Source organism: Oryza glaberrima, chromosome 1, assembly GCF_000147395.1.
Source record: "Oryza glaberrima chromosome 1, OglaRS2, whole genome shotgun sequence".
NCBI lineage: Eukaryota > Viridiplantae > Streptophyta > Magnoliopsida > Poales > Poaceae > Oryza > Oryza glaberrima.
This window is the reverse complement of record NC_068326.1, coordinates 9868839-9889671: the sequence shown is the minus strand read 5'-3', so window position 1 is coordinate 9889671 and position 20833 is coordinate 9868839. Positions and strand designations below refer to the sequence as shown.

The window sequence follows — 20833 nt, the reverse complement described above, 5'->3', positions numbered from 1 at the left end:
ACGGGGATGGGAGAGTTAAGTTCGTGCACACCGCGTATTATACATAGACATGATTGCCAGTTTGCCACGTTCCGCCAAATTAGCTAGCTAGCTGCCCCAGAGTGCCTAATTAAGATTCTTATTATTCGTGCTAGATGCTCTTTCTTTTTTCCCCTCGAGCTAGGAATGACAGATAGATGAGCATTATTATTGTTCGTGTCTGAGCATAAACTACCGACTTACCTTTTCTCACTAAACATATAGCACTTGGATAATTCAATTGGTGTGTAGCAGCTTTGTAGTTAGATCAGCAGTATATATAAGCAGGTCAGGTTGATTAGGTTTCTATCAATCTCACACTACCACCAGAGAGCATAAGAGACGCCACATACTCGATCCAAGTCTCTTGTGCAGATCGATCGATCGAGTATACGTCAAAATGAAGGTTTTCATGGCAGTGTGCATGTTGGCGGTGGCCGTCCGGCTAGCCGCCGCCATCGTGGTGCCGTCGGCGGCGCCGTGCGCGTTGACGGTGGGTTTCTACAATGGCAAGTGCGGCAACGTCAGCGTCGAGTCCGTCGTGTACGATACTGTGAAGGCCTTCCTCGATGCTGACAAATCCAAGGGCGCCGCCCTCGTGCGCCTGTTGTTCCATGACTGCTTCGTCAATGTAAACACGATATGCTCCCGGAAATTACACCATGCGTGCTCTAATCACAATTATTTTGCTGGTTAATTTGCTAGTATTTATCAGTCGTCTGATTAATTTTTAGTGTGCTATGTTTATATTTATCTGTGACTGAATGTTAATATCTGTACTGTTGTTTTTTACATTAGGGGTGTGACGGATCGATCCTTCTTGATAATTCGACCACAAATCCTTCACCGGAGAAGTTCGCCGGCGCGAACCTCGGCATCGCCGGGCTCGACGTGATCGACGCGGTCAAGGCCAAGCTCGAGACCGCATGCCCCGGCGTCGTCTCCTGCGCCGACATCGTCGTATTCGCTGGCCGCGACGCGTCGAGGTACATGAGCAACGGCGGCGTCAACTTCGACGTCCCGGCCGGCCGCCTCGACGGCATCGTCTCGTCCTCCGTGGACGCCCAAAATACGCTCCCTGACTCCAAGGCCGACATTGGCAAGCTCATCGCCAACTTCGCGGCGAAGGGGTTCACCCCGGAGGAGCTGGTCATCCTCTCCGGCGCGCACTCCATCGGCAAGGCGCACTGCTCCAACTTCGACGACCGCCTCACCGCGCCGGACTCCGAGATCAACGCCGACTACCGCGACAACGTCCTGAGCAAGACCTGCAAGTCCGCCCCGAACCCGACGCTGGCGAACAACATCCGCGACATCGACGCGGCGACGCTGGGGGACCTGGCGAGCTACGTCGTCCCGGCCGTCGGCGGCGACTACCTGGACAACAGCTACTACAAGAACAACAAGAACAACCTGGTGCTGTTCAACTCCGACTGGGCGCTCGTCGGCAGCAACGCCACGCTCCAGCACGTCAACGAGTACGCCGAGAACGGCACGCTCTGGAACATCGACTTCGCGCAGGCGCTCGTCAAGCTCAGCAAGCTGGCCATGCCGGCGGGCAGCGTCGGCCAGATCAGGAAGACGTGCCGCGCCATCAACTATTAATCCACTCTCTGTACCGTCGTGCGCTGGCGTTTTGTTGACAGTTGATATCGCATCGATCGACATTTTGGTTGCACAATTCTTTGGTTTATCCAAGTGTAGTGTCCGGCACGGCTGGGTGTCTATCATTCATCGGTTTTTTGAGTCTGTATTGTTTGACCCAAGGTTAATTAATCTCCGAAATTTGTATCGTGATTATATGTGTTTATAGCATAGGGAAAATACACCGGTACAGAATCCCTATATGTGCCGGTTGGGAAACCCATATATTGGTACCGGTTTCCCGACCGGTACCACCAAGACGGCTCTTATGAGCAGAAGTCATAGGTGTTGATTTAGGAACCAACACATATGAGATCCTACAAACCAAAAAAAAAAAACTGGCTCGATGCATCGGTTCGATTTGAGCCGATGCATCGATCAGCTCCTAGCCATCTCCACAGCATCCCATCCAGAAACACATTCATCAATATCTACATACCAGCATCCAACAACAAACAGACCTCGAGATTGAAAGGTTTCCAAGAATATAAAGAAAAATTACAGAATCGAACATGCACATGTTAACATCCAAGAAAACAGAATTTGAAGGAAGAGAACGACAACCCTGCTGCCGTCGCCGCTTGCCATGGTGAAGTCCTCTTAGCGTCAAGCGCCACCTCCCCCATTCTCCCGCGCCGGATCTGGCCACTTCCAAGCTCGTGGCGGCCAGATCTGAAATGCCACAAGCTCATGGGAAAGGAGAGAGGGATACATGTTGACGAAAAATTCGTGCTCGGTTAATGGTGTCAGATCTGTGTTGGTGCGAACTAAGTCGATGAAAACAATAGTCTAGGAGATATGCTTAGCTCCAGTGCAGGTTCAAGAATTGATAAGATGCGGGCGTGCCAGTCAGTTTGATTCTGAAACTGAAAAGATAGATAAATATGTTGATCACCAAATAGCCGATCGGCTAAAGAGCCAATAGAGTGATACTAGCTGATATCTAATGTGTATTCCGATACTCGAGTAAATAATGATATAAAGACAATCGGTTGATGATAATTTAATAAGACAACAATATAAACCAGTAGAAACTAATAATGATATGATGGAATAAGCGTTGATCCGAAGGTTAAAACATACATCGGCTGGAGGTCTGATGCCATTAAATCCAAGCGATTAGATAATTAATGAAACCTTTGTTGTCGTCGGCTAAATCCAACTTACATATAATCCTTGTGAGCCGATCGATGCAACGTCTAGATAACTCATCGGCTGAAACCCCGATGAAACCGTTATTGACAATAGAAAAACAGGCTAGAAATTATGGTTCTAAGCACGACTTAGTAGGTCAAACCCAATTGACTCAACACTAAGTATGAAATAAAACATAATATCTAGACAATCAAACATTTGACTGTTTTTCAGGGTGATAGATATCTTAGCTAATCTAGATCGATAAAACAATTTAGCCGATACCGGCAAAACCCTAGAAAAGATCTAACCGATATAAGTATATTGAATAATCGACTTAGATTAACTAAGATATATCATAAATAGGTAGGCAAGTATTCAACCAAACCAGAGCGATCCAAGGGATCGCAGCGATGCAGCCTTGAACAACACCAATGTAGCCGATACAATTGCCAGGGCCGATGGAACATAGGACTTACCCTTTTGTCGGAGATCGAAAGCTGATGCAGCCCTGTGTCAGGTGCCAAGTTTCGTCGGATGATAAATATAACCTTAAAAAAGAGGGTGGCGATGCGTCGAAAATAGTTGTATTGATCGAGAGATAGTTACAATGACCCTGGGTGTATATATTTATACCCATGGGTAGATACTAGTCCTTATTATATACGATACAAACTTTCCTAAAGATAAAAGGAAAAACATAAAATCCTTATCGAAGACTGAACACACGTTCCTGAAGATAAAAGGTAATTGCTAAATCTTCCCTAATTAATAGATAGAATTAAGCCGCCATGCCATAGTCTTCACGATTCCTTCTTGAACTCAGTCTCTTCTAGATAAGTTCCCATCGGTTGATTGTGCTCTTTTCTTAACCGAATCCACTAAAGAATCTAACCAAATTTTGGCATTAACAATAAAAAGACCAACGATGACGACAACGTGTGGGTCATCGAGCCTGTCGAGAAATCATGGGGAGGTCATGGCCTTGCCGCGGCGAAGGATGTCCACTGACCGTCGTGCGCTGCCATGGGGAGGCCGCCCACTGCCCCTAGCTCGTCTGTCACAGCCTGAATTTCGTTTCAGGATTTATAAATTATTAATAGAATTTATATTAAATGTTCATTAATTTACAAGTGAAGTTAAATGTGGGAAATAAAATTTCCTAAATATAAAGCATGGTTGGATTTAATTTTTATTAAATTCTCCATGATTAATTATACTCTCTGAAATTTTCTCGGATTTTTTTAGAGCTCAATTACTAATTTTAATAATACAAAGAATATTTCAGTAATTATTTAATTAATAAATTAATCATTAAATGGTCTGATTTTAATATTGTTAAATACTTTGAGTGTCCAAGTATGTTCAAGATTTTTCTTGGAATTATTTGAGCATTGGAAGTATTTTTAACAATTCAAAGATCATCTCATTGGTTAATTTATTTGGAAAAGTAATAAAAATCCTCCTCCTCAGCTTGGGCCGAATTCAGCCCATTCTCTCCCTTCCTCTCAGCCCAGACAAAGTCTGATTTACCTCCCTCGCGCTACAGTACTCCATCTTCAACCTATGGACAGAGCCCGAGCTCTCCAGCCCGTGCACACTGCCGCCGCCTCCTCCTTCCAAATCTGGCCTCCCCGTTGCTCCTTTTTCCAAATTAGTTGCGGGAATGGAATCCTCTCAATCTCCTCTTCCCTTTCCAATTTCGCGGTTCAATCTTTCCTTTTTCCGGCGAAATCCTAAACTTTCCCGAGTTTTTCCCGTCGTCGTGGGCTCGATCCCTGGGCCCCCATGGCTATATATAGAGCCCCCTCCTTCTACTCTTTCGGCCGCCACCTCTCCCTCTCTCCGCCGTCGCCGAAAGCACTCTCCCCGCGAGCTCCCTCTCTCTCCACCTCCGGCCGCCGCTCCAGCCGCCGTGCGCCGTCGCCCCGGCCGTCGTCAGTCAGCGCCGCCACTTTCCTCGGCTCCGCAAAGTCGAGCTCTACCCCGGCCATTGGTTCCTTTGTGCCATATCCCGCCGGAAGCCGCTTGCCGACGCGAACCAGAAGGTTTCGGCCTTTGCCGCGCCTCCAGCCGCAGCTAGCAGCCGCCTTAGCCGCCGCTTTCGGACGCCGTCGACTCCGTTGGGTTCACAGGAGCAAGGTGAAGCTCGGCAGCCATCTCTCCAAAGCCGAAGACCCCGGGAAGCCCGTCGTCGCCGTCAACCCGAAATTCGCCGTCGCGTTTTGATCTCCGGCGAGGCCTTGCTGCACCTCCCGTCATCGCCAAGCTTCGCCGCAGCCTCCCTCGGCATCGCAGCTGCGAGGAGAACCCCGTCCACCCCTCGGTTGTCGTCTCCCGTCGCTGAAGCGCCGTCGCCGCCTTGGGCAGTACCTCGTCGCCTTTCGAAGCTCGTCACCGGCCATCTTCCGTCGCCGTCCGTCGTCGCGTAAGTGTTGGTAAGGACCGTCGTCTTGCGCTCTTCCTTCTGGTGCCCTCCGTTTGTGTTATTGTGCCGTGGTTCGCCGGCAACCGCCGCTCCTATGTCATTCACCGGTGTAGTTTATCCCTAGGGTCTTAATCCAATCTAATATAATCCGTTGTTTGTCTAGCGTCATTGTCGTCTGCATGTGTTGTCGCCGGATCGTCATCGTCGACCCTCCCTCTCCGATCGCTTTGGTTCGGTGAGACTTCTATTCGTGTTCCCTCGGTTTAGGTTTTAATCTCTTATTTGTGTCGTCAAGTAGCCACGTTGTCGCTGCCACACCGCCGTGCCGTGCTTAGCTGCTGCCTTAGCGTCGCCGCTGCGCTAGCTGCCTAGCCGCCGTTGTGCCGCTCCCTGCCACAGTCGTGTTGCTACTGCTGTGCGTTACCGCTTGCCGCTAGCTGCTGTTTGGCCGCTGCTCATGTGTGCCAAGTTGTTGCCGTCCCGCTACTGCAACCACCGAGCCACTGGCCGCCGTGCTGTGCTGTGTTGTGCCGTGCCGTTGCTGCTGTACCGTGTCGCAGTCGTGCGTCGCTTAAACCTAGCCGCCGCTATCCCGCGTTGTCGTTGTTGTGGTTTGTTCGCTGCTGTAGCTCGGTAGCTGAGTTGCAAAGCCTAAGGTGCATCCCTTAATTCCTACCGGCCTATCGTTTGCCGTACCGGGGCTTTACCGTGAATCCTGTCTAGCCCACCAGTTTAGTCGCAGCCGTTGTTGAGTCGTTCGCTCGTTCGTTCGAACGAGGTGTTCCTTGTGCTTCTTTCGTTCGTCCGTATGGAGTCGTCCTTTAGTTTAGAGCCGTTCAGAGCCGCCGGTTCCGTTCGCCTGTTTCGGTTGATCATTTGGGTGATCCCGTGTCACGTAGAATTGACTCGTTGAGTCGGTATGTCGTGAGGCTCGCTTGCCAGATCAATCCAAGCCATCCAATCTTGGTCGACTTGGTCAAGAATAATCTCAGCCGTCCGAAATTGATATAAATCCGTTCTCTCTTTTCAGTGACATATTATTTCTTTTTAATATATGTCATCTACCAAATATAATCTAATCTTTTCCAAGGTTGTTTCCAATCTTTTATCTCAGTTATAATCATTTGTAAATGGTTTAATTAATTTGGAATAGTCTTTTCTTTAATAGGTTTAATTGGAATTAAATCTTGTAAAATTTGTAATTAATTCATATGAAATCGGAATGAGACCGTTCAAGTCTCATAATTACTTTATATGTACTGTTTATTTGGTTTTTATTAGTCTTTTTCCTTGTTTTGCGTTTTAGCTTGTCGTTTCCGTCGTTTCGAAGGTTTGTGTGTGCATCGGAAGTATTCAAGAAGATTAGTTGAAGACCCTTTATTGCAAGGCAAGTCAAAAAGATCCCAAACACAATTCCTTTGAGCATGTTGATCATATATTTAAATTCTCTATTTATTTCAATTGTGAATTTATTTTCGAATGTCACTGGGTGGTGTGAATTATTCCTTTGTATGGCCAATTTGCATTGATTACACTATTCCTTGATACCTTGGGTTATTATAATTTGACTAGTTGAGCTTTATATATTGGTTCAACTAAATATTAGATATAATTGCTTAGCCATGCTTAGAAACATTAGCACATGATTGGGATAACTAATGTTTCACGACTATTTAATGATGGACATGATAATGGTAGCTCACGATGGCTAATCGTGATTGGTTAATTAATTAATTTGCCAACTAAAACTTGACAATGGTGGGTTGTGAGCACATGATTTTGATGGTTGTGCTCATGACAATTAAGGATCGGTTCACGAGTTTCGGTTGTGAAACATTAACCGTGCCAACCACAAGCCAGCATGGGCAACGGCTTTACCTTTTGTATAGCATGGTTCATTGCAGGGCACCAGACTGAGAAGTGGCGGAGATAAGCCCACGGGGGTCACTGGGGAGTCCATGCCTTGTTTATAAGGGGGTGATTATGATCCAGGAACGGTGCACTGCTTTGAGTTGTGTCATACGAAGGGTACTGTCACGATTTCCCCCTTTGCAGTGCCGTGGTGGTACATCAGGGCATGGTAACATGTGTGGAATCGTGTCTTGTGGGCACAGTGGTACACCTCTGGCCAGAGTAAAACTATTCGAATAGCCGTGCCCGCGGTTATGGGCGGGTCTAATAATGTCTTTCGTGATTAGTCTCACACTTCTCACCATAATAAATGATGCTATAACTGGTAATAATTTGATTAGCTCCTGGTTTGGAATGCTATTCCTGGTTTGGAGATAGATCTGTACAGCCGGGTATGGTTGTTCAGGATGGTTGGGCCTGTGCAGGATGGGTGTGTTGTTCAGTGTTGATTAATATTGATGATTAATTACTCTACTGCTTTACAATTCTTAAATCTTTGCTAAATGCTGCTTTCGCAAATGAACCTTATATTATGCCATTCTTTGGTATCCTTGTGCACTTGCATATTTGCTGTGTGGCTTGCTGAGTATGTCATATGCTCACCTTGCAATAATCAATCAAACCTCAGTTGAAGACAAGTTGCGAAGGAGAAGACGTTTGGCTTATACCCCAGTTGAGCTACCTGTGGGAGTGGAGCCGGAGCTTCGCTAGACCGTAATTCCGCTGCTGTTTTTCTTTTCTTTTGTAAGTATTTACGTTATTATTATGATGAATATGTATATTAAATTGTCAGTTTGTGTACCTCGGCTGATTCCTGGACGAGGATTTAATGCACAAATAAGTTCGGAAATTACTAGTGAATTTCTGGGTGTGACATCGTTTCCGTGGGAACACTACCCGCTGCCCTCATTGTGGCCCCGTTGGGAGGTAAAAGAAGACAAGAGACAAGGGAAGAGAAGACAAGAGAGACGGATGGGGAAGAGAAGACAAGAGAGAACAATGTGGGAAGAAAATGTATATATAGTGGTCGTCATTTTTGCAGCAAGGCAGCTTAGACGGCTTCCTATTGATGAGGACATCACTTCATCGGATATGTGTATAACTCCACAAGTTACAATGACAACTCGAAGTCCAGTTCAACCTTCATAGACAACAGTGATTTCAGACGGATCTAGCCCCTTCATGTCAACTCCTATTTGGGTGATCATAGACTTGTTGGAAAGCTTGTGTTGTCACCTTTCAAACGCATCTGATCTCATATCCAAATTCATCCCAAATCAACAGGAATCGTGAAAACAAAACAATGTTGTTGCTGAAACCGAACTTGGACCTTGGGCCTTGTAATAGACTAGCTCCATCTCGAAATTGTCTCCTTCCACCTCCACAAACTAGCACCTAACCCTAGCTTTATTTTCCTCTATAAATAGCTTTATACACCTGTTGATGCGAAAACACGGCGGCCTGGGAGATCTGCTTAGCTCCAGTGTAGGTCCAAAGGTTGATGAGATACGGGCGTGCCAGTCAGTTTGATCCTCCAGGTGACAAGATATACAAATAGCAGATGAATGAGCCGATTGGCTGACAAGCCGATCCAATAGTTCCAGCCGATGCCGGTACCAGCCGATGTCAATAGGGTTTTGAGCTGGCTATATGGTTGAAGTAGAGTCTGACACTTGATGTAAACAAAGATAATCGGCTGATGATAATGTAATAAAACAATGATATAATCCAGTAGAAACCAATTGACTAACAATGATATGATAGAATAAGCATTGATCCGAAGGTTAAAACATACATCGGCTGAATGTCCGATGTCATAAAATCCACAATATTAGTTAAGCACTGAAACCTTTGAAGTGATCGGCTAAATCCAACTTGTATGCAATTTTTGTAAGCCGATACAACATCCAGACAACTCATCGGTTGAAACCCTGATGAAACCCTTATTGGCAATTAAGAAGCAGGCTAGAGATAATGGTTCTAAGCACGACTTAGTAGATTAAACTTAACTGATGCAGACTAAGTATGAAAAGAAACATAATATCTAGACAATCAAGCCTTTGACTGATTTTCAGGGTGTAGATACCTTAACTAATCTAATCTAGTAAAGCGATTTAGCCGATTCCGGCATAGACCCTAAAGCGAGAATCGACCGATATGGCTAAATTGAGATACTAAGACTAGATTAACTAAGGTATATGACAAATAGGTAGGCAAATATTTCAACCGAATCAGAGCAATCCAAGAGGTCGAATGTACTGATGTAGCCTTGAACGACGCCGATGAAGCCAATACAATTGCCAGGACCGGCAGAACATATGACTTACCCCTTCACCGGAGATTGAAAGCTGATGCAGCCCCGCATCAGGTGCCAAGTTCCGCTGGATGATAAGTAAAAACGTCAGTAAAGAGGGTGGCGATGCACCGAGAGTAGTTGTATTGATCATTGAGATAGTTTACAATGACCCCGAATGTGCATATTTATACACATGGGTAGATACTAGTCCTTCTTGGACAAGAAATAAAGAAACTTCCCTAAAGATAAAAAGAATACATAAAGTCCTTATTGGACACTAAACACGCTTTCCTAAATATAAAAGAAAACTAACATACTTTTCCTAATTAATAGATAAACTGCCATGCTGCATCCTCCTTGAACTCGATCACTTCTGTATAAGCTTCCTTTAATAGATTAATTTCCTTAACCGAATATAGCAAGAATCTGACTATTGGCGACTTGATAATTCCCATCGGCCGATTCCAGGACTCTGAAGCCGATATTGACTGTAGGCCGATGATGACTTCGGGGCTTACCAAATTTCACTGTTAACAACACCCTAAAAAACAATTGTGTTTTGTATACTTGAATTTTGACAAGTGCCATTCACTTTGTCTCTAGTCTTCGCTTTATTAGTTAGCAACTATAGATTCAGAACACCTAATAGTGGGTGTGTTGATTTGCGAGTCAATTAGATTTACCACTTCAATCACAACTTTTTATTTGTGTTTAATTACCTATTTATAATATTTAGATTGCATCTTCTCTTGTTTTAGCAGTGTTCTCTCATTTGTATTATAGGGATCATCAACCGCGTGTCACAGTTGGTACGATATCGTGTCTAGTGTAGCAATTGCATGACATCTTGGACTTGTTCTGTTTGGTAGCCACATTGCAAACGTTGCACTCGATAAAAGCGAGAGTTATCCCTTCATCAAAATATCGGGCCACGAGAGAGAGCGTCATCACCAATGATAATTCATTTACAAGTACAACAAGCGCCTCCCTCTCTCCGGACCAAACTTATCGCAAACGAGCCTTCCCATGGCCCAACTGTGATCCTTTAGGGGTTGTTTGCAAAAAAAAAAAACTTTTTTAGTTGTACAGATCCAGCAGCTACGGTCCCCTTGCCGATGGATCCGAATGTCCGTAGGGGCGGGTGAGGTGCTAGCCTCTCTCACTTGCGGTGATGGCAGTGACCCATTCTCAACAAAGGTTGTACCCCTGGATTCTAGTTGACGGCAAGCTCCATGACAACAAACTGTGCTCCCTACCCTCTTCTCCTATATATATAGACTGACAGACAGACAGATAGAGAGGAGAAGAGGATAGGGATCTAGGAGGCGCATGCAACACTGGCGACATTAGCAGGGAAATTGGATGCATGAGACATATCCAAGGTCACCAAATACATTGAATCTAGGCAATGATGACAATAGTAGCTTAGCAATGATGGTAGCAAAACTCCACCACACCCTCAGCTCCCAAGCCCTTCATGAGCTCCCTCCTCTCTGGGCATGCACCGGCAACAGACAGGAGGCTAACGTCGATCTTCCCCATCTCCATTTGGCCTTGTAAGTTTTTGGTGTTCTTGGTAGATTGATGAAGATGGTGATGGTGTGATGTGCCAATCGATGAAGATGGGAATGGTATAATGTGCAAGTTGGTGTATGAATGTATATCCATTTTTGTGTGTATGGATGTGAAACAAGTTCTTAATCTGGTTATGATACAATTAGGAATTTGTGGTATAATCAAAGGTTTATTGGATCCATGCTATTATAAATTTGTCCGTTTTGAAAATAAACATTACTGCTAATCTATTTGAAACCATGATATTATAATTTCATAGTCATTTTTAATATAGAATATACCACTGCTTACACCTTCATTAATTTTTTTTTGGACTAAATTACTGTCATCTTCTTCTTTTGTCTTCATCTCTCTCCTATCCAGATCAAACCACCAACTTAAGAGCTGCAAACCAATCTTCTCGGACCTTCTTGTGTGGAAATAGTCCGTTATGGAGTACATGTAGTAGAGCAGGTCAATCGAACAGAACCACAGTTGCTGCTTCCATGACGGCACGTCCATACCGGTAACGAACCTCACTGTCAACGCACCCGGTGCCTCCGCCTTGCAAAATCTCCCTATTGCCTGGTCTGCCATGGCGGCCTGGTCCAAGTATCATGCGCAAAGATGTGGTTGGCCACCGTCAGAAAGGAGAAGTAGCTATTGGCCACTGATGGCTGATGACATGTGAGCATGTGGACCATCGACCACTACTGTAGAAACCCTTATTGGTGCCGGTTGGGAACCGGCTATAGGCGTCGGTTCCAAATTTGGGAGTACCAATACCTAATAGTATAGGTGCCGGTTTAAAAACCACATAAATCCTAAGCCAACGATGTGCCACTCATCGAGGAATCGCTCCTCCTCACCGAGGGGATGCTCTGGTGAGCCCCAAACCTCCCGAAGCCACTCCACTTCAATTCGCGATGCTGAAGTCGACCCAAAGAGCGCCTGTGACCTCCACTGGTGCTCCACCTCGTTATTTGCTAGCATGTTTGCCATCGTTGAGGTCTGGCAACCCCAACAGGGCCTCCGCCGGCATCTGTCGTAGACCATATGGTGTCACCTTTGTTCGCTTTCCCATAACAGGACAGCCGCACCGCCTAGGCCATAGATTTCAGACAAACGAACTGTCCCCTGCAAGGTCAAGAGATATGAAAAAAAAGAGAGATGAGCGGACAATGCAAGAAGACAAGGATAATTTGGTCTAAAAATTTTGGTAACCTATTTAAAAGGGGTCATAGTATTTTAATTTTTTAAATATGAAAATTGATAGTTGCATAGATCTAATTAACCCTTTAATGAATCAGCATTGGTGGTTATCAATCAATATATGTTATTCGTCCTATTGTCGTTTTTATTTCTTTTCGAAGCTTGCCTATGGCCGATATATGACTATGAGGAAACTCCGGAAGAAATGCGCCGTTTTTAATCCTAATTGTCAACTCTAATAATATAATCGAAGTCATCACTTATGAGCAACCTATATCTACAGTGAGCATCTGTCGGCTATCAATATTTTTTTTGAAAGGAATGTCGGCTAGCTACTAATATGACTCTGACGAGATAAAACCTAGCTTTCCAGTGCATAGCCCTGTCGGTCTGATCGTAGCTGTACCAGAGCAACACACGGTCTATTGTCTAACAAAACATTAAAAAGAGAAAAGTCCACGGGGATCGGAGAATTAAGTTCGTGCACACCGCGTATTATATGTAAACACGATTGCCAGTTTGCCACGTTCCACCTAATTAGTTACTAGCTAGTTGCCCCAGTGTCCCCAAGATTCCGGTCAATAACCACCATGCTGTATTCCTTTTGTCCTTGAGCTAGGAATGACAGATAGATGATCATTATTTGTTCTTGCTGCCTGAGCATAAACTACCAACTTATACCTTTCTAACTAATTAAACATGTACTTTGGATAATCGGTGTAGCTCGATCAGCAGTATATATAAGCAGGTCAGGTTGGTTTCGATCCCACACTACCACCGGAAAACACATAGAGGAGAAGCACATACTCGGTCGAAGTCTCTGGGACTCACAGTGCAGTACAGTGCAGACTGCAGAGTACGTAAAAAAAATGAAGGTTTTCGTGGTAGTGTGCATGCTGGCGGTGGCCTTCCGGCTAGTCGCCGCCGTCGTGGTGCCGTCGGCGGCGCCGGGCGGGTTGACGGTGGGTTACTACAATGGCAAGTGCAACAACGTCAACGTCGAGTCCATCGTGTACAATACCGTGAAGGACTTCCTCGATGCTGATAGATCCAAGGGCGCCGCCCTCGTACGCTTGTTGTTCCATGACTGCTTCGTCAGGGTAAACACAACTAATGCTCACGCAACCATGCATAATACAATCGTTAGTATTATTTATCAATTGTCTTATTACTATTCTTTTGGACATTAGGGCTGTGATGGATCGATCCTTCTTGATAATTCGACCGCAAATCCTTCACCGGAGAAGATGTCCGGCGCGAACATCGGCATCGCGGGGCTCGACGTGATCGACGCGATCAAGGCCAAGCTCGAGACCGCGTGCCCCGGCGTCGTCTCGTGCGCCGACATCGTCGTGTTCGCGGGCCGCGACGCGTCGAGGTACATGAGCAACGGCGGCGTCAGCTTCGACGTGCCAGCCGGCCGCCTCGACGGCGTCGTCTCCTCGGCCGCGGACGCCACGAATACCCTCCCCGACTCCAAGACCGGCGTCGCCACGCTGATCTCCAACTTCGCGAAAAAGGGGTTCACCCCGGAGGAGCTGGTCATCCTCTCCGGCGCGCACTCCATCGGCAAGGCGCACTGCTCCAACTTCGACGACCGCCTCACCGCGCCGGACTCCGAGATCAACGCCGACTACCGCGACAACGTCCTGAACAAGACCTGCAAGTCGTCCTCCGCCGCGGCGAACCCGACGCTGGCGAACAACATCCGCGACATCGACGCGGCGACGCTGGGGGACCTGGCGAGCTACGTCGTCCCGGCCGTCGGCGGCGACTACCTGGACAACAGCTACTACAAGAACAACAAGAACAACCTGGTGCTGTTCCACTCCGACTGGGCGCTCGTCGGAACCAACTCCACGCTCCAGCACGTCAACGAGTACGCCGAGAACGGCACGCTGTGGAACATCGACTTCGCGCAGGCGCTCGTCAAGCTCAGCAAGCTGGCCATGCCGGCGGGGAGCGTCGGCCAGATCAGGAAGACGTGCCGCGCCATCAACTATTAATCCACTCTCTGTACCGTCGTGCGCTGGCGTTTTGTTGACAGTTGATATCGCATCGATCCGACATTTTGGTTGCACAATTCTTTGGTTTATCCGGTGTGCTGTCCGGCACGGCCGGTGTCTACCATTCATCGTTTTTTGAGTCTGTTTTTTTTTTTTGTTTAAGCTACGATTAATTAATCTCCGCACCGTGATTACGGAAGTTCCATGTATTCAGGCGTTGGATGTAATTCATATTCGTATATTTATGGTTGTGATTAAGCATAGAGAAATGACCCAATGACTATGATTAGAAACAGTAATGATTGAACAACCCTTCTTATGTGGATGATGCGGATCAACCGGTCCAACTATATACTAATAGTAGATTAGATGACGTCTCACGTTTTGCTATGGAATATATGGATTAATATAAGTTAAATGTTGTATAAATGATGGATATATTTCGGTTGAAATATTGTGAGAATGATGCAATAATTATTTAGCATTCTTATATGTTGAGGTTAATAATGTAATAAATTGTATATGCATGTGTATACTTGCATGTTACGATTAGGTGTTTAGTAAGTTCATGTGGCATGATTAATATTGTATGTTAGTTTTAGGATGATTAATCGATGAGCTTGCATTAGATGTTTAGTGAGTTGTAAGAGGTATATATCTTTATTTCACAAAATAAACATTTTTATGGTCTCAAGTTTCAGAACAAAAGAAAATAAATTAGAAGACCTCCTATGGACCGAACTAGGCCGATTTGGAGTCTAGTGGGGCTAATGAATTCCCACTTTTCTAACGGGCCGAACCAGGCCCATACACAGGTTTACCTAAACGGACTCCTCGACTCCTCGTCGATCACTCGTCAGCTCCAATTTTCTGGACCGCCGATGAATTTGTGATCCGATGATCCTATCTAACGAAACGAGGAAAAAGTACACCGAAGGACCCTCAACTTGTCATCCGAATACAAAAACATCCTCGAACCGTAAAACCAGATATGCGGGGTCCCTTAACTATGTAAAACCGGTCACCCGAGGTTCTTTGGTGGTTTGGACCCCAGGTTTGGTCTACATGGCGCCTGAGTCAGAGTGGAACCCACGCGGGCCCCACATATCAGGTGTCCACATCAGCCTTCCTTTCCCCTCCTCTCTTCCTCTATTTCTCTCCTTCCTCCCTCCCTCTCGCTCTCTGCTCTCGCAAGGCATGGGGATGCCGACGCTAGGGCGCCCACGGCGGCGCGCGTGGTCGAGGTTGGCGTCATCGGTGGTGGAGTTAGCAGCGGCAGGGAAAGGGTTGTCGTTGTCGTTGTCGTCGAGGAGGCTAAGGAGGTCGTCGGCCGTGGAGATGAGGAGGGAGCGGGAGCGGTGGCAGGCGCGGGAGCAGCAGCCACGGTGCGGGGAGTTGGTAGGCTGGACGGCGGCGGAGGAGCTTGGGCAGCGCCAGCATCGGCCTTGCCCGTCAACGCATCGTCGGTCGGATCTCCTCTCCCGCCTCACGCCCGTTGGACTCGTCTAGCTCTCCATCGAAGAGGATGCGGCGAGGAGGGTGTCGGCAGAGGGGGAGGGGGACGGGAGGATGCGGCAACACTCGATATCTCCACGGCAGAGAGTGCGGACGGGAGGATGCGGCCAGTGGAGGCGGCGTGCGAGCGAAGCGGAGGCGCGGCGGTGGCGGCAGGCGACGTCGTCATCGGTAGCCCGCCTCCTCCCGCGCACCGCCCCTTCTCCCCGCCAGTCGCCTTGTCCCGGCGCCGCCCCTTCTCCCTCCCCCTTATCCCAATTGGCCACCGTGCGCCGCCCTTACCGCTGGTCGCCACCCGTCGAGCCATCCTCCTCGTTGGCAGCTGCCCATCTCTTCGCTGTCAGCTTGCAGAGAAGTGAGAGAGAGAGATGAGGAAGGGAGAGAAGAGGGAAAAGAGGGAGAGGAGGCTGACGTGGACACTTGACATGTAGGGGGCCACGTGGGTCCCACGCTAACTCAGTCGCCACGTAGACCAAAACCGGGGTCAAAACCACCGAAGGACCTCGGGTGACCGATTTTGTATAGTTAAGGGACCCCGTATATCTGGTTTTGCGGTTTGAGAATGTTTTTTATCCCGATGACAAGTTGAGGGACCTTCGGTGTACTTTTTCCAACGAAACGACGATTCTCCCCATCTGCCGACTGCGGGTCCTAGCTGTTCATCATCCCATGCAACCTGAACTTTGTGCTCAAAATTCCCATGAAAACGCCGACAGCTTTGCAAAGTCAAATGGCTCCATGTGTTGGTGCCATGTTAGTTCCAACCTTGATGGACGTACGGCCACGTTATCGTGATCGAGCTTCCCCTGCATCTACCTGGCTACATCAATCAGGAAGAAGTCCAGATCTATCCAGTACACCACGGTTTTCTGGCCACCGACTAATTAAGTTTCTGAGGCGTCGTTGTTACAGTGTCAACTGTCAAGTACGTTCGTATTATACGAATAGTTTTGCGGTGACCTTTGAAGAAAAACCTCTGCATCATGTCACGTCGCGATGCCAAGCCATTATTCGTGCTGCTTCTCAGTGTCCATGCATGCGCTTTCTGTGGCGGCGGCGGCGGCAGCGGCCAGCTCTCTGCAAGACGGCTTCTACGGCACGAGCACGGGTTGCGCCGTCGACATCGTGGCTGCGTCAGGAGCGTCGTGGAGCAGAGCAGTACGTCTTCTCCGACGCCGGCCGGCGTCATCCGCCTCCACTTCCACGAATGCTTCGTGCACGAACAGGAGAATCTAATTACCCGTACGTACATGGAATTTAATGATCTCATGCATATATGTTTAGGGTTGTGAACTTGTGATGGTTCGGTGCTCATCGATCCGAGCCCCCGTCAACCCGAATCCGGAGAAGGCGTCGCCGGCGAACGGCGGCCTCCGAGGGCTCGACGTCGTCCACGAGCCAAGAGGCGGCTGGAGAGCGCGCCGCGCGTGCCCGGAGACCGTGTCCTGCTCTCCGGCATCCTCGCGTTCGCCGCGCGCGACGCGGTCAGCGTCCTCAGCGCCGGGGCTATCAGCTACGCCGTCCGCTCGCTCCGGCCCGACGCGACGAGCTCACCTCGGACGCGTCCGACGCAGGCCAGAACCTGCCGCCGCCATCGGCGCAGCTCGACGGCCTCGACGGCCTCGTCGGCCTCTTCGCCTCCAAGGGGTTCGTTCGATCGACCACGACGAGCTCGTCAGTCGTCACCCTCTCCGGCGCGCACTGCTCCTCCTTTTCGCAGGCAGCGGATATGCCCCACGGTGAACGACATCGAGCTCCGGGCCGTGTGCCCGCCGCCTGACGCGGAGGAGACGGCGTGGGCGCACCTGGTCACCACGTACGTGCTGAGGGTCATTATTAGATCAGCGAGGTCGAGGGTTAAGTGCCTCCGTTTCCTAGATGCAGCTAGTGTCGGTGTTGAGGGATGCGAGGATCGGCGTCGTTGATGTCGCCGTTGACAACAAATATACTATGGGACTCTAGCTACCAACGCGTGTTTAGTCTTCTTTAGCGACTAGTTAATAGGTTCGAAACTCCTATGGGACGACCTTTTTGACACCACTTTACTTTCCTGTTTTACTAAGTTTATACACCTAAAGTTTATACATATCAAATTTACACATCTAAAATTTATACAAGTTTATATACCTAAAGTTTGTAGACCTAAAATTTACAAATCAAAAGTTTATATATCAGATTCAAATTTATCTTTAAATGTATCTGAATTCAAATTCAAATTTGAATTAGTATATAAACTTTTGACCTATAAAATATGTGTAAACCCTAGATATATAAACTTTGGTATATAGACTTAAGAAAACTATATGGTGAAAAAAAGGAAAACGTGGTGAAAAAAAACGATCACCTGAGGCGATCGATCGCTAGTTAGTGATCCCCGTTGAGGTTATTGATGCCGATGATATTGTCGTCGAGCCTTTGGACCATGAGGGAGCAGTGCGCATCGACTGATCACCCAGTGGCGCCATCTAAGAGCGGTCAACCTGTTGCCCTTCGTCAACTTGTTGTTCCACGGCTCCTAGTGTAGCGCGTGCCATGATACCAAGAAGTAGGGGTTGTTTGGTTGCATGCCATAAGTTGCCACGCCTAAAGTTAGTCATGCCACAGTTTTTTAGCTATTGTTTGGTTCATGACACAACTATGGTTAGCCACACATTTTCTCTATATGGCCCCACATGTCATACACTAGTATTTTTTGCTAACTTTGGCTAAGTTGTGGCTAGCATTTTGCTAGCCACACATTTTGTGGCAGCCACACCTTGCCTAATATGGGGTTTGGCAAAGTTAGTAAGCAACCAAACATCCCCGTATTGTTTCAAGGTGGAGATGGAGATTGGGGAAGGGGATCAGGATGAGGTTCACTACTAGAAAACTGATCTTTGCTCGGTCGCCCCAAAACTACAATAGTCCCGGTTACAAAAAGAACCGGGACTAAAGATCCTCTTTAGTCCCGGTTTAAAACCCCACAGCCATTCTACGATCTTTAGTCCCGGTTGGTAACTAAAGATCATCTTTAGTCTCGGTTCATCCCCTGTCAGTCTCAGAGGGGCGGGGATCTTTAGTCCCGGTTGGTGTCATAGAGGGGCAGGGATCTTTAGTCCCGGTTGGTGTCACAAACCGGGACTAAATATTACCACTTTAGTCCTGGTTGGTAATGCAAACCGGGACTAATGATCTTCTAGATCTTTACTCCTGGTTGGTAATACCAACTGGGACTAAAATCACGCGTAGTATATAATCCCTATTTCCTATCCTCTCACCAACAACCGGCCTCTCCTCTCCTCAGATTCATCTCCATCTCCTCTTCCTCCTCCACCCTCTCCTCCCCCTCCTCCCTTCCCATCCGACTCCTCCCTTCCCATCCGATCCCTCCTCAGATCCATCTCTCTCTCCTCCTCCTCCCCTTCCTCCTCCCATCCCGGCCCTCTCGATATGCATCCCACTCGATTTGGGAGGAAATATAGGGATTAAACTCTGGCTAAAAAACAATGAAAAAAAAGAAAAGGAGACCTAATGGAAATGCCGCTACTCTTTCTTTAGTCCTGGTTGGTAACACCAACCGGGATTAAAGATCTATCTTTAGTCCCGGTTGAAAAACTGGGACTAAAGGAGGGTTACCAACCGGGAGTATAAATGGTTTCTCCACCAGTGGTTGTGTAGTGATGACTAAAAATACCACTGCTGTTGGAGAGTGAGGTGTCTGAATTTTCTGTTTCCATGCCGAACAACCGGAGGAGACATGCACCCTCCATAACACAGTCAAAGAGGGAGAGGTTAAGGGCATGTTTCATTGGTAACTAAATTTGCCACACCTAACCTTAGGCAAGCCACAGTTTTAGTAGACAGTGTTTGGTTCTTGCCACAAGTCTATTTTGCCTAATTCTTAGCCACCTGGCCCACATGCCATACACACTATTTTCTTGCCAGACATTGCCTAAGCTTAGTTTGTCATTTTGTTTGCCACAAAAGTGTGGCAAGACTAAGCTTAGCTATCTACACATTTTTTACTAAGATAGCTAAGCTTAGTCTTGCCACACTTTTGTGGCAAACAAAATGCCACACATTTTTTACTAAGATAGCTAAGCTTAGTCTTGCCACACTTTTGTGGCAAACAAAATGACAAACTAAGCTTAGGCAATGTCTGGCAAGAAAATAGTGTGTATGGCATGTGGGCCAGGTGGCTAAGAATTAGGCAAAATAGACTTGTGGCAAGAACCAAACACTGTCTACTAAAACTGTGGCTTGCCTAAGGTTAGGTGTGGCAAATTTAGTCCCCAACCAAACAGACCCTAAAACCCCCAATCTCTAACTACATTATTTTATATTGAAAATAAATATGCATGTATGTTATATCTATGAGCACCAAAAATTAACCTATAATAAAAAGATATTATTTTTTTAAGAAATAGAATTATGTTTTATTTTTTTAAAAGATATCTTCATTGTCTTTAAGGTCCCATCAACATGTTTTGATGTCTGCAATATATGATGTGTTTTATACTAAATTTATTTTACTTTCAATTTTTGCCTGACGTATTTTTTGAAAATTTCATTCTATCAATCATCCTGGAAATGTTAGGAATTTTGGCAATTTAATTAAAAAATATAACTAGGTGGAGCATGCAACTTGGCACTCGGTAAAAACATATTCTTTTCCAATATTGTATCCCTCTAATTTAAGTGAAAATGTTAAAATTAGTCATAGTTTGTATTAGCAAATTGGCATAAAACTAGAGCGTTGTAGGGGAAATGCATTAAAAAAAAAGAAAAACCATGTTTTTGGAGTTCGATCGTGAGTGTCATAAAACATCTCTTACTCTAAACATAGAAATTTCCCATTAACTTTGTTTTTCTTTAATTTCAACTCATCTCCGTCCTCTTATGGGCTTTGCACTGGGTAGTATCATCATCCCTTGTAAAATTCCGGTTTTCATGTGAAAACTGTTTTAAATAAAAGTTTATTCAACAGTTTGGAATTTTCTTAGTGTCATCTATCTATGTCTATAGTTGTGCCAATGATACCAATTTATTCCTTTCCCCTTGACCCAAAATCGCCAAAGATGCCAAACTCATTTCAAATTCAAATTTCTTATTTTCAATCCCCTGTTTAAACACCTA

The 20833-nt window shown here is 46.6% G+C and overlaps 2 protein-coding genes across 2 annotated transcripts; both read left to right on the top strand.

Moving 5' to 3' along the window:
• The first annotated feature begins 331 nt into the window (after positions 1-331).
• LOC127760079 (peroxidase 2-like) lies at positions 332-1748 on the top strand. The gene is made up of 2 exons (XM_052284289.1): positions 332-649; positions 817-1748. The coding sequence occupies exons 1-2, from the start codon at positions 419-421 to the stop codon at positions 1621-1623; spliced, it is 1038 nt and encodes a 345-aa protein (XP_052140249.1). The 5' UTR covers positions 332-418; the 3' UTR covers positions 1624-1748.
• Positions 1749-12981: 11233 nt separating this feature from the next.
• On the top strand, positions 12982-14471 carry LOC127760130 (peroxidase 2-like). Its single transcript, XM_052284345.1, has 2 exons — positions 12982-13297; positions 13388-14471. Exons 1-2 carry the CDS (start codon positions 13067-13069, stop codon positions 14201-14203), a joined length of 1047 nt encoding a protein of 348 aa, XP_052140305.1. The 5' UTR covers positions 12982-13066; the 3' UTR covers positions 14204-14471.
• Positions 14472-20833: the final 6362 nt, after the last annotated feature.

Bases quoted from the DNA above. Each gene is read 5' to 3' on its own strand.
- LOC127760130 (XM_052284345.1), top strand. From the start codon at position 13,067: ATGAAGGTTTTCGTGGTAGTGTGCATGCTGGCGGTGGCCTTCCGGCTA. The intron at 13,298-13,387 runs GTAAACACAACT...TTTGGACATTAG, and splicing joins TCCATGACTGCTTCGTCAGG to GGCTGTGATGGATCGATCCT.
- LOC127760079 (XM_052284289.1), top strand. From the start codon at position 419: ATGAAGGTTTTCATGGCAGTGTGCATGTTGGCGGTGGCCGTCCGGCTA. The intron at 650-816 runs GTAAACACGATA...TTTTTACATTAG, and splicing joins TCCATGACTGCTTCGTCAAT to GGGTGTGACGGATCGATCCT.